Source organism: Crotalus tigris, unplaced genomic scaffold (assembly GCF_016545835.1).
Source record: "Crotalus tigris isolate CLP2741 ecotype Arizona unplaced genomic scaffold, ASM1654583v1 scf7180000017601.7605149639:7615979, whole genome shotgun sequence".
Classification (NCBI taxonomy): domain Eukaryota; kingdom Metazoa; phylum Chordata; class Lepidosauria; order Squamata; family Viperidae; genus Crotalus; species Crotalus tigris.
In genome coordinates, this window is record NW_024096505.1 from 2,901,731 (window position 1) to 2,919,515 (window position 17,785).

Here is a 17,785-nt window from a genome sequence, read left to right on the forward strand (position 1 = left end):
TGAAATGGCCACTAGGTGACACTACTATCCCTATTTAATATCAGGTTTACTAGGTACAACATACCGTATTACTTACATTTCAATGGAGCTGGCATATTATACAGGAATTAGACACTATAGAATACTTTCAATAGCTGAATGCTGAATTGTTTCCCAACTAATATTTTAATAAGCTTTTTCCACCTTTGGCTGCAAGAACTTTTCTGTAGCTTTCAATATTATGAACCATTTTCAACATCATATTTGTTTGATGTTTTTATCCACATGTATCCAAGAGTGCAGGTAGGTCTTGACTTCATTTAGTGACCATTAGAAGTTACAATGGCATTGATAAAAGTGACTTATGACCATTTTCCACACTTACAACCATTACAGCATGCCCATGGTCACATGATCAACATTCAGATGCTTGGCAACTAGTTCATATTTATGACGGTTGCAGTGTCCTGGGGTCACATGATCACCTTTGACCACTTTCTGATAAGCAAAGTCAATGGAGAAGCCAGATTCACTTAACAACCATATTACTAACTTAACAACTGCAGGGATTCACTTAATAACTATGTCAAGAAAGGTCATAAAATGGGGCAAAATTCACTTAACAAATGTCTCACTTAGCAATAGAAATGTTGGGCTCAACTGTGGTCGTAAGTCAAGGACTACCTGCATATCAAATTCAAATCACTTCAAATTCCAAAAACTTTGTTTCACCTTTGAAACAACTGTTACGTCTTCAAGGCCTGGCTCTTTTGTACAAGCTGGGAATATATTTCAAAACCTGGAGAGGGCTGTTTTCTGCTTGAAACATTTGCAGATGGTCAAATCAATTCATTTCCAATGGAAAATAACTGCTTTGAGTTCAAAATGGGGCATTTTAAATTCAGTTCAACTTCAAAACCTTTTATACATCCCAATTTTTGTTCCTATTTGGTTTGTTTGAATTTCACAAGTGTTCATAAAAGCCAAAACCAAATCCTCGAGTTACAACAGTTCATTTAGTGACCATTCAAAGTTACAACAGCACTGAAAAACGGGACTTATGACCATTTTTCACACACCTGTTGTAGCATCTTTGTGGTCATGTGATCAAAATTCAAATGCTTGGTAACTGACTCATACTTATGACGGTTGCAATGTCCCGGGGTCATGTGATCACCTTTTCTGAACTTCTGACAATGGGGAAGCCAGATTCATTTAACAACCATGTTACTAATTTAACATCTGCAGTTATTCACAACTGTGGAAAGCAAGGTCACAAAATGAGGTAAAACTCAGTGAACAAATGTCTCACTTAGCAACAGAAATTTTGGGCTCAATTGTGATCGAAGACTTACCTGTATGATTTTTCAAACTTTTAAATATTTTAGCTGCATTAATTGCTGCTCTATTTAGATTCTCTAGTTTGATTATTTCTGGGAAACTGCAGTATTTTATTTTTTTTTTCTTTAAAAGATATCATTATCTAGGTATTCTTCCAGATTTTTCTCAAGACTTGTGTTGATTTGTCAAGATAATGTAATTTTACACAAAGGCCAGTAGGCCACTGACAAAATGTTTCTATATGATTTTGACAGCTAGAGAAGAAAAAATAAATGGCTCAGCTAGAATTACTTTTATTTTGAGTTGCAGCAAGTACCCAGGTAAATGTGATTGAGACCAATTCATTACTGTTTTAACATTTTTCTAACCAGTCACCACACATCTAGGATTGATCTTTATTGTCAAAGAAATGAACCACAGTGCCAGTATATTGCCCTTGTTGCCAGTACTGACTTTTAAAAATAGGCTAAATTTATATACACGTATGCTTAGACAGTGATACAAAATAGAATTAAACCATTTAAAAAAAACTGATTGGTGTTAGCTTGCTATTGTAAAATCTGCTACCATGCTTTTCATCCTATGTCTGGTTTGAGATGTCAGGTCTTTCTCTCTCTTTCCATGTATGTATATTGTTTACTTTTGTTTGGAAATATTTGTCTTCCCTATCACAGGTAATCAGCGAATTTGAAGCTTCTCCTGACTCATTTTCCTACAGAATCCCTAATTTGAGCCGGAATCGACAATACAGTGTCTGGGTTGTGGCTGTAACAGCTGCAGGAAGGGGCAACAGCAGTGAAATTATCACCGTGGAACCATTAGCTAAAGGTGAGGATTCTGCCCTTCAGAACATGCAATTGAATAGAATTACTGTGCTATAGGGACTGAAAAGCCATTTACTATCTACTCTAAGGAAGGCAAAATTGTCCATCCAACCATCCACCTTTAGGCCATTCCAAGTGACAACCAAGAGGACTAAATTACGTATATCATGTGGAAGATATACTGTAGTGCCAACTTTTTTTTTCTGCCAGTCATGTCTGCTCTTCTTAATCAATCATTTTGTTCTAAGTAAATTTTCTTGTTGTTCCAAAGCAAGGAGAGAGAAAAGTATGGAAACAAAAATCAGGAAAGCAGTACATAGCAGGCAAGAGGGCTGCACAAGTGTTTGAAACTCTTAAAAGTTTAATATTCCAGGTCTCTGGCTAAAGTGTAAATAGCAGTCCTATAAACAACATGCTATAAATAGAGATCTGATAGTCTTATTGCTAAAAAACCTTTATAGGGTAAAAAACTGTTTATTAATGCATGCCATAGGACAGAAAAACATTCATTCTGTTTTTTTTAAGAAAAAGGATATGTTTAATCTCCATGATTGCATAGATATTTTTGATTATTAAGTGGTAAATCTGAATTAATTGATGAGTCATCATGGCTTTTCTGTTTCCTATGCCTGATTAATACGTATCTCCTAGGAGTATAACGTAACATTATTAGCTAGATTTCATTCACTTCTATTCCTTTTGATCAACCAAACTAATTTTGTGTATAGTATTTTCCTTTTTGGTTTGTTTGTGTGTATAATTGTATATTTTGTGTATTTATTGCATATTTGATTTTGTGTGTTATATCTTAACTTTATTTATTAGCACAATTCTCCTGAGAAGTAGACACTTTTCTTGAACAGACCATAACCACAGTGTTAGGATCATCATGTATATAATATTATTCTGTTCAAAGTGAAGTAATCTTCATTGCTTTATTTGTTCCAGAAGGACTAGTTTTAATGAATTTCTTTGACATACTATTTAGATAAGAAATCCAATGAGATTAAACATACCTCTTATTTTTTATTTTGTTTTTGTAATGCTGATCTAAATGATTTAGAACAGAATCTTGCCCTATTGTGTAGTCTTCATTATGAGCTGTTGTTTCTACTTAATATACTTTGCTGAAAAAATGCTGTGGTAGCTTATTGCTACAAATTGTAATCAATAGTTTAAATATTCTTGGTGATTGATATACTAAAAGATGAGCAGCATCACCATCATCATAACATTTGCATACCATCATCATCCAAAAAATTATTAATAGATGTGACAATAATAATGATTGGTGTCAATGAACTAATTAGTGCCAAACCATTTCTATAATTGCTTATTCTTGACCAAGTTTTAAAATACTATTAAAAAGAGTACAAGTGTAATTTCTGAGGTAAGCTGGTCCATAAAATTGGGACCATAATTGATACATCAGAACCGGCATTTTGAGTTGTCCCAGAAACCTATTGGCAATCAGTGCAAGACCTGCAGTGCAGGTATTATGTACTTCTCATAATTAATATCTGCCAGTAAACAGGTCACTGCTTTCCAGACCAATTGCAGTTTTTGACTGGCTGAGGCAGCTCCACATTGCATTGGGGCAAATGAAGGTGAGGTACTGTTATAAATCCTTGTATAGCTAGATGGAATTGCAGCTGGTGCATTACTTAGTTCTGGGGAAAGGCACTTATGACTGTGGTCTGCACAAGTCCATCTAACCACAGTTGTGAGTGTAGGAGGACCCTCAGTTCACTGAGCTGCTCTCTTAAGAGTAGGGCCTATCCTTCCAGTCTCCAACTCTCATAAGCAGTCTAGAAGAATGTCATGATTGATGTTATCTAAAGCTTGTGGGAGGTCTAATAGGGCCCAAAGGGATGCTGTCAAGGTTGAATTGCTAAGATGCCTGCTAACTTCTATTGCTACTCAACTTGCCATAGAAACAGGGGGAAGGGGTAGGAAGCGTGGGGAGGAAATGGGAGTCTAAGAAGCCGTCCACGGACCATGAGAACCTAACGCAAGTATCTGACAGAGAAGTGGATTGTTCTTATAATAAACCAAAGACTTATGATTGGGCAACATGAACACTTGCTGGGTGGGGCTTATGGAAAGCTATTGTTAACTAGGCAGATTTTCGCACGGGAAAACTAGAGCTGATTTTGCTTCTTCGGTTCTGAGATGTATATTCAATAACTTTTATCTTTTATGGCACTTCAAAGCCTTGAAGATTCGTTAATTTTGAGTTCTCTAGTTGGATGGTTGACAGACACACTATCTTCATCCAGATCTCCCCAAAAGCTATTCAGCAGTGTGATCAAGCCCTTTTGCACCCCTCCTTGCCAGGCTGGGTGCTTCCCAACATGTCTAAATTAGACAAACTTGATGAAAAAGGGCTGTGTACTATAATTTATTTAGTTTCTGCAAAAATGGCAACATGTTTAGCCAAGAACAGAGAATGGGAAGCAGTAATGCAGGTTAGAGTCCCAAAGGACACCCAACCTTTTCATGTACAACAACTCATATTCATTTTGTGAAGTTACTTATGTTAACCAAATCTTTGAAATATTACCTGTGAAGTTAGAAGTGCTTTGTTTTATTTGCTTCATATGCTGTCTATTGATGGATAATATCTAAATTATCTAATCTAAGTTATCTAAACAATCTAAGTAAAGAAAGAAAATCTCCAGTTGCAGAATATGTTTCAGGGTTTTTCATCAAGTATCCCCTTAACAAGTTTCAGCCTACCTGAACACAGCAATATATTTGCTTTACTCAGTTAAAACACATAAGCAAACTTGCGAGCCTGAAGGAATTCTTCTATCTTTTTCACACACTAGACAGTTCCCTCTTTCCTTTCAAAGTGATGCTTGGACTTAAACTCTGCTGAGCCACTATGATACCTACAGTGGTGGGAATCACATTGTCAGCTACTGTTTTATAAAAGAAGTTTCTAGAAATTGTTCTAAGTATTCAGGTTTAGATTTGGCTATTCAGATTCCTAATTGGAAGTTATCTCTGCTCCATTTCCTATCTCTTTCACTTGGTATTTTCCCCTCCATTTGTGCGTGTTGTTTTTGTATTGGTTCACTTCATTTTATCCTCCAAGTTTCCATCAAAGAAACAAAGAAGATATAAACATTCAAGGGACATATCAAAGTTTGTTTTGCCCCAGTTCTCCAATAAATAATTTTTAAAAGTGCAATCTCTGAAAATCTATAGCATCTCCAAACTATCTGTTTTTATCTTTCTTTTTCTGGGAAAGATAAGCATTAACTCCTTTCAGGTTTGCCCCACAATAAAATTCCAGGAATTAGGCATGATAACTGCACATGAAAAGATAGTAGGTTTGAACATGTTTAGTGTTTTCCTCCAGTGCAAGCAAGAAAGCAATAATAACATGATGTTTATTTTTATTCATTACTATCACGAGGATCATTGTTTTGCAACCATCTTTTCTGCAGATGCCACACTGTGTTCCATTAAGCAACTAGTAATGTGGATTGAAATAAATTAGTCTATGTAAGCAAAGTAAATCATTTTTTATAATCATCATAATCCTCTTCTTCCACCTCCTGTTTCTCCTCTCAAGAAATGAATGCTATATTATTCTGCATTTTAGCCCTTTTCCCCCTTCATTTCTCAGCTCCAGCCAGAATTTTGACATTCAGTGGCACAGTAACAACCCCATGGATGAAGGATATTATTCTCCCTTGTAAAGCTGTTGGAGATCCTGTACCTACTGTTAAATGGATGAAAGAAAGGTAACCAACAACTATGTGTGCAGTGCAAATGAAGGTTGTCATGTCATCGGGTGTATGAAAAAAAGGAAGAGAGGGATTGTTATTAGGCCAATGTCTGCTTTGAAACTGATTGAGAAGAAATATGTATCTCGAATGAATATCAGCACATCACCTTCCTGCATTTAATTAAAGCAACGTATTTCATTTCAAGTTTTGCATGAGCCAGAAAAACAAGATATGCTTTAAGAGTTGCATTAATTTTAATGAATGAACTGCTAAAAGAAGCAGTATCTTTTTTCAAGTCCCCCCCAAGACAGGTGCAATAGCAAAATAGGCCAGTGCGTATACAAAGTCCAAAGTACTGTACATCTTCTGAGTTATTTTGTGATTCCTTATTATCAGTTTCCAATCATTCTTAATCATACATCTGATTAATCCATAATCTGCCTAATCTGGGATTACTTGAACTATTTTTCACCTCTCTGTGTATTTAATTCAACATATATAGATACAGATTCTTGTCAAGCAGTTTTAACATTAAGAATACCTATCTTTAATTTACAATCTGTGTATTTTTGCATATATTAAGAGTTCCCCCAAACATATAAAATAACAAATTCTTTGTTTCTGGGTTTCAGCCAATCTTTTGTTGCCAGGCATTTCATAAAGCTCTTTTACAGATTAGTCTATTAGGCTGGTTTTGTTTCTAGGGTCTTTTTTCACATTTGCTTTTTTCCCATTTAATTAAGTAATTCATGACTCAGTCAGATTCTGCTGTGTAGTCTTTCCATCTATAAACCGACACCATGTTGAGGGTAGTCTGTATTTATTATATATAAATTCAGAAAGGGTATAAGAAAAATTATAAAGAGATATTTTTTCTCCAAATCAGATTCCTTTTGTTCCCATGTGTTCTACAGATAACCAATGTATTTAATCGAGATTAAAAAATAGTGTATTAACAATATACAATATACCAATATAAACGAAATAACAAATATTTCTTTAAAGTCAATGCTATCTTTTTCTTTTCTCTCCCCCCCCCTCATTGTTTATCCAAGGTGCTGTAATGTAAATCTCAACCAGCAGGTGGCACTAAGATGGTTTCTTTAGTTTCCTCTGATCTCTGCAAAACCAGATTCTCTCAAACTATTGTATTTCAATACTATAGTGATTTCAGCCAGGACACATAAGGACACTTACTTGTGATTTGTTCAATTGCAGCGTAATACCTCTGCAACAAGGCTTAGCCAACCAAGTAATCAGCCAGAATGCTAGCTAGCTAGTTGTTAAATTCTTCTTCTGAGGAAGAGGCTGGCAAGCTTACGTGGAACAGGCACTCATGATCTCCAGAAATAAACCTGACTGCCTACATCTCCATGCTCACACTTACTCTCCTCCCTGATAGCTGCCTTGTCTACAGCCATGGCTTTCATTGGCATGTCTGTTGCAGTGACTTCAGCTGGTTCCAAACGGACTCAGCAACTCCGCTCTTCAACATTGTCTATAAAAGTGATTTCCTGTGCTAATCTGATTTCCTAGGGGGCCTGTACTCCCTTTTATTTATTTTATTTATTTCCCTTATCTGTATGGGAAAATACCTTGTATGTTGAGCATTCCAAAAAGGCTCAGGGAGGGGACAGCCTTAACCAGCCAGGATAGGTGGAAATCTGATTAGGAAGTAGCAGAATTGATGTTGCAAATTACTCTATTCACTCCCTTGAGACTCACCGCCTCCAAATGAGCCTACCTCATAAGATCACTCTTCCATTGGCATTGTCCAGCTCAAGTCTAGCAGCTCTTGAAATTATGTGGCTTTTCCTGCCAAATTCTCTAAAAATGCTTCTTCACTCAGGCCTTTTAGAAAGCTGCGCAAACAACTTTTCCTAAATGGAAAAAAAGATGCCTTTAGAACAGTGGTTCTCAACCTTTTTAATGCCACGACCCCCAACCGGTCGTAAGTCAAGGACTACTCAACTGGTCGTAAGTCGAGACTACTCAACTGGTGCAGCACCGTTTGCAGAATGGGACTTTTGGCGTGCTCAGCAGGGCAGAGACAGCCTGGACAATTCCTATTGGCTTTTGAAAGCCAATAGAATTAGACTTTATTCAAGAGAGTCTATTCTATTGGCTTTCAAAAGCCAATAGAATAAAAGGGAGTAGCACAGCTAAGGAAAAGGGGAAAAAATGGCGGACTGTGTTGTTTGGCGACCCGCATGAAATGGTCATTCGACCCCAAATGGGGTCCCGACCCACAGGTTGAGAACCACTGCTTTAGAAGAACCACTGGGTGACATTCAGCAGATGCAAAATATTTCCTTTTTTGCCACTTGATCTATAAGTTCAAATGTGATTTTGTGCTAGTGTCTGGTCAGATTTAAGACAGGTTTTTTTTCACGTGCACTTCAGGGGGTCTCCTCTGCATCTTTTTGAGCTTCTCAGTGAACTAAGGAGTTGCAATGGATATAGAATTAGGGAGTGGTGCTTTGTTGCAATCTGATCCAGTTCGCCACCCACTCCTTTATTCCAGTAGTCAACCACAATCTCAGCCAAACTGTCCATGAGAATCTTCAGAGACTTCCCAAGAGCCCCTTCAAAACCATAGGATCTATCAGATGCCTTGAATGGGCCAATACAATATGTTCTTCCCACTGTGAAGGGAGAGTGCACAGCAAAACTCCACAGCAGTCGGAAAGTGATCTGTCCATGATCATGCCCTCCACTTTCAAATCACATTACATTTCCCCTGAGACAAAAATCTCTAATGTGTGACTTCTCGTATGTTGGGTTCTCAGTAAGTTGGTCATCTCCATTTTTGTCAAGACAGCCATTAACCTCTGGATCACTCCAGACTCCTCACTAAGGGAAGGCAGGTTGAAATCTCCTCATGCTATTAGCCAAGAGACCTCTACCACCCTCCCTGGAATCAGGTCAAACAATTCTGGCAGGGATCCCACTCTGCAGCGGGAGTGAGTGGGAGTTACATAAGTTGCAAATTGGCCCAAGGAGGATCTCACATCTGGTTCTCTTTGGTGAATGTCTCTTGATGCCAGCAAAGACTCATGCATGACAGTACTACCCCTGCTCCCCTGGCAGCCCCATTCCAGAGACCAAGGCTGATGCCCAATCCAAAACATGTGTAGGTAGTTTTTCCATGAGAGGAATTTCCTCTTCCTCTCTCTGGTTTCAAAAAAGCATGCCAGTCTGCTCTATTGACATTAAAAACTTCATTGTTGCAATTGAAGGCCCTGGATTTCAAGGATCTAGAGCCGTGGCTCCTGGAGTGAGAATTAATAGCTGGAAGGGAGTAATTAGTTAAGTTACCACCTTTTCTGAATATGGTCTTTGACCATCACAACTAAAATCCCATTCCGCCATAACTCTCCCTCCACATATTATCAGCAAGTAATTCCTTGTCATCAAGCAAGTCACATTCAACCAAATGACCTTGCGTCAAACGAGCTCCTCAGATATTCAACTCATCAAACTACCATCTGTACTACCTATCTGGTCTGCTTCCTTTCCATCTCCCTGCCTTGTTGTCACACTCAAAATTGGGAAACTGGAGTAATTCCAACTCTCAGGAATTAGCCCCCATCCAGCTCCACACCTGATAACATCTTCAGACTCTCTGGGGGGAGTAGTTCATGTTCCTCTATTGGTACTTGTGCTTCTGACATTCTTATATCCTCATGTAACTTCCTGAGGCTGGGCGATGAGAGGGTAGAATTGTTCCAAGCATCCATTTATTTCTTAGCCTGTTGCAAAAATTGCAATAAATTAACCATCATTCAATATGCAAATGAAATCCATCACAGTGATGAATTTCAGATTGTTCTGCAATAATCAAACATACCAATTTCTATCAGTAGAGGCTTCTTTTTGGGGTTTCAGTTTCTATTCTATATATATAGTCTTAGCTGTTTCTTCCTTTTAACTGCCAGTGGGGGTATGAACTGATTGGGTGGGAGCTCGGCTGTGTTCTGATTGGATGGAGAGCACAGCCAACCCCCCATCCAATCAGAGCACAGCCAACTCCCCATCCAATCAGAGCACAGCCAAACCCCTAACCAATCAGAACACACCTCCATCCAATCAGAACACAGCCAAGCTCCCACCCAATCAGTTCATACCCCCACTGGCAGTTAAAAGGAAGAAACAGCTAAGACCACACATTGCTCTTCGAAGCACAAAGCTGAAAACACCAACCTGAAGATGACGAATGGGACTTCGTCGAAACGTCGCCAAGACACTTCCAATTTTACACGGGAGAAAACCCGAATAACCAAAGACGTACATACAAACATCCACGAAAACCTCAGAAAACATATATATATTGTCAAAATAATGATCACCAAGAGAATATCTATCAAAAATAGAATTTAATCCACCAAGCTTTCGTCAAATACATTTGACATCGTCAGGGTTAAAAGGCAAACGCCGGGGGAAGTCTTATATACAGTTGTTTAATGCCTGTTTCCGGCTCTTGGAGCGTGTCATCGGCCCCAGCTGATCGAGTTGAGTCTCAAGCGCACGCCCCACATCAGCATCTATCCTCTTTCCATTGCTAATTTGCATTCTGTCATACGTTACTCCGTTAGCTGTTTCAGAGTTGGGGGTCAGGATCTTTTTGTCTCCCCTGCTCATAACTCCCCCACCATCCCACACACGGCTTCCCTTAGGGAGCAGGGGTGGGTAATTATTTAAATTGCTTCCAATATCCCTGCAAGCCCCAAGACCACTTTGATCTTGTTTATCTATCCCTCGGGGTTGTAACGCAGGCTCATAGTCACCACCCATGCTATTCCTCCTCCCCTCCTCCTTCCCGTGAGTTCTCCTAAATGATCTACTGTTCGTTTCCACGCTCTCTCCCTTGCGCACACTCAAGATGTTTTCTGCCATTGTCCCATTGTCAGTGCCTTGTTGTTCCGTCCATTGTCGGTAAGCACCATTCCCACTCATCCCCAATTCTCCATTCTCACTCCGTACGGGGCTCTTCCCCTTTAATTGCAGTCGCTGTTTCACTCCGCAGCTTTGTGTTGAGAATGTCAGAGGGGGGTGCCTTCCTCTGCTCGACTGCGACCGGGTTATCATAATGTGCCTGGTAGTATCCTCAAAGGGGGATTCATCCTCGTTCTCATCGTCCTCGTTAGACTTTATTATATTCCGTTTTCCTTCCGGTTCCTCAAGCCCCACTCCATCTCCATTCCGTCCCAAAAAGAGTCTGCTCCCGGCGGATCGTGGCAAACCTAGCCGCAGTTGTCCGCTGGAGTTAGTCTGTTGTCGATCCGGGAGGGAGGAGCTGTCAATAAAGGCTCCATTGGTGTAATTACGCAGGGAGGGGGGCCGGGTGGTATTTTGATTACAAGTTTTTTGATTGGGTCCCCCCCACATGTTAGTACGGTTGCTGGCACTCCACATTTTCAGAGCTTGGTGCGCTGCACACAAGTCTACGCGCCGATTGATGGACTCCGTTCCTGAAAACCATGCCTCTTTCAGTAGGCGACCTCCTTTTGTCGTGTCGTTGGCCAAGATTTGGGCATTCTCAAAGTCAAAGCAATGGTCGTATTCTGCTACATGGGCCCAAATCTGCGAATGTTGTTCGCCTCGTCTAATAGCCAACCTATGCTCATGTAGACGAGTCTTAAGTCTTTTTGAGGTCTCGCCTACATAATTACTCTGGCACCCCGTGCAGTTGATCTTATAAACTATAGCTGATCTCTCGGCGGTAGGGAGCTGGTCCTTGGGGCGCATCACTTTAGCTCGTAAGGTCTGGGTAGGTTTGTGGGCTACCTGTATATTGTGGGGTGCCAGAAGCCTGCTGTGGCTTCTGACACATTACTAATGTACGGTAGAGACACCCGTACGGTTCGTGTCCGGGGTTCCTCTCTTTGCTGTCCGTTTCGGGGGTCTGATACCATACTGTGTCGCTTAATAAACCTTAGGGGGTACCCATTCATCCGGCATATGCGGTGGAGGAGGAGATCCGGGGCTCGATAGCCTTTTTGGACGTATTGGTCCAACGTTCCTTAGATGGAACTTTGAACACCAAGGTCTATCGGAAGCCCACCCATACGGACCGAATCCTCCACTTCCATAGCAACCATCCGGCCTCCCATAAAGCCAGCTGCATTAAGACCTTGTTTAAACGGGTGCAATCGCACTGCAGCACCATGGAGTCTAAGGCAGAAGAAAGAAAACATCTATTCCGCATATGCCGGATGAATGGGTACCCCCTAAGGTTTATTAAGCGACACAGTATGGTATCAGACCCCCGAAACGGACAGCAAAGAGAGGAACCCCGGACACGAACCGTACGGGTGTCTCTACCGTACATTAGTAATGTGTCAGAAGCCACAGCCAGGCTTCTGGCACCCCACAATATACAGGTAGCCCACAAACCTACCCAGACCTTACGAGCTAAAGTGATGCGCCCCAAGGACCAGCTCCCTACCGCCGAGAGATCAGCTATAGTTTATAAGATCAACTGCACGGGGTGCCAGAGTAATTATGTAGGCGAGACCTCAAAAAGACTTAAGACTCGTCTACATGAGCATAGGTTGGCTATTAGATGAGGCGAACAACATTCGCAGATTTGGGCCCATGTAGCAGAATACGACCATTGCTTTGACTTTGAGAATGCCCAAATCTTGGCCAACGACACGACAAAAGGAGGTCGCCTACTGAAAGAGGCATGGTTTTCAGGAACGGAGTCCATCAATCGGCGCGTAGACTTGTGTGCAGCGCACCAAGCTCTGAAAATGTGGAGTGCCAGCAACCGTACTAACGTGTGGAGGGGACCCAATCAAAAAACTTGTAATCAAAAAAATACCGCCCGGCCCCCCTCCCTGCGTAATTACACCGATGGAGCCTCTATTGACAGCTCCTCCCTCCCGGACCGACAACAGACTAACTTCAGCGGACAACTGCGGCTAGGTTTGTCACGACCGCCGGGAGCAGACTCTTTTTGGGACGGAATGGAGATGGAGTGGGGCTTGAGGAACCGGAAGGAAAACGGAATATAATAAAGTCTAACGAGGACGATGAGAACGAGGATGAATCCCCCTTTGAGGATACTACCAGGCACATTATGATAACCCGGTCGCAGTCGAGCAGAGGAAGGCACCCCCCTCTGACATTCTCAACACAAAGCTGCGGAGTGAAACAGCGACTGCAATTAAAGGGGAAGAGCCCCGTACGGAGTGAGAATGGAGAATTGGGGATGAGTGGGAATGGTGCTTACCGACAATGGACGGAACAACAAGGCACTGACAATGGGACAATGGCAGAAAACATCTTGAGTGTGCGCAAGGGAGAGAGCGTGGAAACGAACAGTAGATCATTTAGGAGAACTCACGGGAAGGAGGAGGGGAGGAGGAATAGCATGGGTGGTGACTATGAGCCTGCGTTACAACCCCGAGGGATAGATAAACAAGATCAAAGTGGTCTTGGGGCTTGCAGGGATATTGGAAGCAATTTAAATAATTGCCCACCCCCGCTCCCTAAGGGAAGCCGTGTGTGGGATGGTGGGGGAGTTATGAGCAGGGGAGACAAAAAGATCCTGACCCCCAACTCTGAAACAGCTAACGGAGTAACGTATGACAGAATGCAAATTAGCAATGGAAAGAGGATAGATGCTGATGTGGGGCGTGCGCTTGAGACTCAACTCGATCAGCTGGGGCCGATGACACGCTCCAAGAGCCGGAAACAGGCATTAAACAACTGTATATAAGACTTCCCCCGGCGTTTGCCTTTTAACCCTGACGATGTCAAATGTATTTGACGAAAGCTTGGTGGATTAAATTCTATTTTTGATAGATATTCTCTTGGTGATCATTATTTTGACAATATGAATACCCCCAAGAGTCGCATTTTTGTTTTTATTTCTATATATATATATATATATATATATATATATATATATATATATATATATATATATATATTCAATGATGCAATCTTCGATCTCCGGGAAGAGTATACTCCAGTTATTTATTGTTAAAACCACATTTAAAACAATAAAAACAGTTATATACAAAAATTAAAACAACTTAGCTTTCGCTGGTCCTCTGCCAGCGTCCTCAGAGTGGGGCTTAGGGGGTGGGAAGTTCTTTTTATCCCCTTGCTGATCCAATTGCCTACTCATTGCCCTCGTGACAGGGCCACTCTTTCTGATTGCCTGTGACAAGAAATTTAACTCTAACATTGTATTTTCCTTGCTTTGTCATCCTTGTGCTGTCTCCCCCTCCCTGTGCTGTTATCAGTAGCATGTTCCTGGGCTGCTGATCTGCCTCCCGTTTTTGCATACCATTGCCCGTTTCTATTACAACTCCGCCTACCAACCAGCGTCCTCAGAGTGGGGCCTTTTTATCCCCTTGCTGATCCAAGCCTACTCATTGCCCTCCAGGGCCACTCTTCTGATGACTGCCACTGTTCCGCCCTCTCTTTTTTGCACTCTTTGTTGTTGTCATCCTTGTGCTGTCTCCCCCTCCCTGTGCTGTCATCCTTCCCCCCCTCCTCCTTCAACCCGTTCCCCACCTGTAGCCTGCCGATTCATACACCCTTTGTTGTCCATTCCTGTCATCCTTCCCCCCCTTCCTTCAACCCTCCCACCTGTTGATTAACTGCTCCTGCCTTTCATCAACCATCCTTATTGATGTTCTCTTCCTCAATATCTTTTCCTTCCTGATCCACTGCTCTACCTGCTGTTCCTGTTTACCCTCCTCCCCCACTGTCCATCTTCCCCTCTCCAATATCCTCCCCATCATCTGCTGACTTACCTGTTGTTCATCCATTTCTGTACATCCTCTCTTTTCTAGCATTCCTCCTCCTCTAACCTGCCATCCTACATGCTGTTCCCACATGCCAACATCCATTCCTATTAAACCCTCCTTCTCAAGCTTTCCTCCCCCCCAATCTGCCGTCCTGCCTGCTATTCTTATCTGCCCTTCTCCTTTCCTGTCAGTCCCCCCCTCTCCTGTTTCCTCCCCCCCTCTCCAATCCACTGCTCTGTTTGCTGTTTCTTCCAGCATTCTTCCTTCCCTTACCTGCTGTCCTACATACTGTTCCCATCTACCGACCTGCGTTCCTATTGGACTCTCCTTCCCAAACTTCCCCCCCCAAAACTGCTGTCCTGCCTATTATTCCTGCCTGCCCTTTTCCATACCTATCAACTCCACTCTCTCCTGTTTCCTCCCCCCCTCTAATCTGCAGCTCTACCTGCTGTTCCTGACTATTCTCCTCCATTCTTACTCCCTTCTCAAATATCCCCTCTCCACCCGTGAAGCGTGCCTCGTCTTTTCTGTTCTTTTCTGTCTCCCCCTCTCTTTTGATCAGTCCCCTGGGGTTGGGCATACGCCTCCCCCGTGTTCTGGGCCGTACGATCAATTCCGATGTTCCCAAGAGTCTTCCCTGGTCCCCTTCTCCTTGCAACTCTCCATCATATCCGCCTCCTCTTCCTTTACTACCCTTACCTATCTGTGACCCTAATGTTCCCTCATCTGTCTCCACCTGTGATGTGTCTATGGGATCCTCCCTATGTCCAGTCATGTAGTGAATACCACCCCCACCAGTCCTGGTTTCGCCTCTGACAATCGGCATCCGTCTCTTGGCATGCTCTTCTTGCACTCTAAGTGCCTGGTACGCCGGGGGCAGTTCTATACATCGGTTGATGGAGTCTGTGTTGGAGAACCAGGCCTCCTTTAATAAGCGTCCTCCTTTGGAGGCGTCCTGGGCAATGGCTTCTGCCTCCTTGAAATCAAAAGAATGTCCGGTATTGATCATGTGCGTCCATATTTGAGAGTACTGCTCCTGCCTTCTGACAGCCAATTTATGTTCATGTATCCTCGTTTTTATTCGTTTGGCTGTCTCCCCTGTATAATTACATTGGCAGTCTTTGCAATGCACTCTGTATACGACCGCTGATCTTTCTTCCTTCGGCAACGGCTCTTTGGGGCGCATGACTTTCATCCGGAGTGTTTGATCAGGCTGGTGAGCAACTTTAATATTGTAAGGTGCCAATATGCGCGCTGTTGCTTCCGATACTCCCTGGACATACGGTATTGTTGTTCGGACCATTGTCCCTGGATCATTCGGTGCCCTGTGGGGTTCTTGACATTTGCTATACCTCTGAATAAAGCTAGTTGGATAGCCATTCCACTTACATACTTGATAAAGATGTGCACGCTCCCTCTGCTTAGCCCTCCTGGTGTTACAGTGCGTGTCTATACGTGCAAATAATGTTCTAACGCATGAAATCTTATGGGCTGCTGGGTGATTGCTCATATAGTGCAACATCCTGTCAGTGTGAGTGGCTTTTCTGTACACTGTCGTATGGAGGGCACCATTGGTTTGACGTGTAACCAAAACGTCTAGGAAGGCCAAGCTGCCATTGGCCTCCTCCTCCGCTGTGAATTGTATGTCCGGGAATATTGCAAAGACTGCCAATGTAATTATACAGGGGAGACAGCCAAACGAATAAAAACGAGGATACATGAACATAAATTGGCTGTCAGAAGGCAGGAGCAGTACTCTCAAATATGGACGCACATGATCAATACCGGACATTCTTTTGATTTCAAGGAGGCAGAAGCCATTGCCCAGGACGCCTCCAAAGGAGGACGCTTATTAAAGGAGGCCTGGTTCTCCAACACAGACTCCATCAACCGATGTATAGAACTGCCCCCGGCGTACCAGGCACTTAGAGTGCAAGAAGAGCATGCCAAGAGACAGATGCCGATTGTCAGAGGCAAAACCAGGACTGGTGGGGGTGGTATTCACTACATGACTGGACATAGGGAGGATCCCATAGACACATCACAGGTGGGGACAGATGAGGGAACATTAGGGTCACAGATAGGTAAGGGTAGTAAAGGAAGAGGAGGCGGATATGATGGAGAGTTGCAAGGAGAAGGGGACCAGGGAAGACTCTTGGGAACATCGGAATTGATCGTACGGCCCAGAACACGGGGGGGGGGCGTATGCCCAACCCCAGGGGACTGATCAAAAGAGAGGGGGAGACAGAAAAGAACAGAAAAGACGAGGCACGCTTCACGGGTGGAGAGGGGATATTTGAGAAGGGAGTAAGAATGGAGGAGAATAGTCAGGAACAGCAGGTAGAGCTGCAGATTAGAGGGGGGGGAGGAAACAGGAGAGAGTGGAGTTGATAGGTATGGAAAAGGGCAGGCAGGAATAACAGGCAGGACAGCAGTTTTGAGGGGGGGAAAGTTTGGGAAGGAGAGTCCAATAGGAACGCAGGTCGGTAAATGGGAACAGTATGTAGGACAGCAGGTAAGGGAAGGAAGAATGCTGGAAGAAACAGCAAACAGAGCAGTGGATTGGAGAGGGGGGGAGGAAACAGGAGAGGGGGGGACTGACAGGAAAGGAGAAGGGCAGATAAGAATAGAAGGCAGGACGGCAGATTGGGGGGGAGGAAAGCTTAAGAAGGAGGATTTAACAGGAATGGATGTTGGCATGTGGGAACAGCATGTAGGATGGCAGGTTAGAGAAGGAGGAATGCTAGAAAAGAGAGGATGTACAGAAATGGATGAACAACAGGTAAGTCAGCAGATGATGGGGAGGATATTGGAGAGGGGAAGATGGACAGTGGGGGAGGAGGGTAAACAGGAACAGCAGGTAGAGCAGTGGATCAGGAAGGAAAAGATATTGAGGAAGAGAACATCAATAAGGATGGTTGATGAAAGGCAGGAGCAACATGTTAATCAACAGGTGGGAGGGTTGAAGGAAGGGGGGGGAAGGATGACAGGAATGGACAACAAAGGGTGTATGAATCGGCAGGCTGGGAGAGGAGGGGGGTTGGAGGAAGGAGTTGTAATAGGAACGGGCAATGGTATGCAAAAACGGGAGGCAGATCAGCAGCCCAGGAACATGCTACTGATAACAGCACAG

At 42.9% G+C, this 17,785-nt stretch overlaps 1 protein-coding gene across 3 annotated transcripts in view; it reads left to right on the forward strand.

The window, feature by feature from the left end:
* Positions 1 to 17,785, forward strand: part of DSCAM (DS cell adhesion molecule) — a 351,016-nt gene that overhangs the window by 271,624 nt on the left and 61,607 nt on the right. For all 3 annotated transcript variants that reach the window (XR_005559860.1, XM_039369292.1, XM_039369305.1), the window contains exons 21-22: positions 1,995 to 2,148; positions 5,782 to 5,899. Coding sequence is in view for 2 of the 3 variants with exons in the window: in XM_039369292.1 (XP_039225226.1) it covers positions 1,995 to 2,148; positions 5,782 to 5,899 (272 nt within the window). In the remaining variant the exon portion in view is untranslated. The remainder of the gene's footprint in view (positions 1 to 1,994; positions 2,149 to 5,781; positions 5,900 to 17,785) is intronic.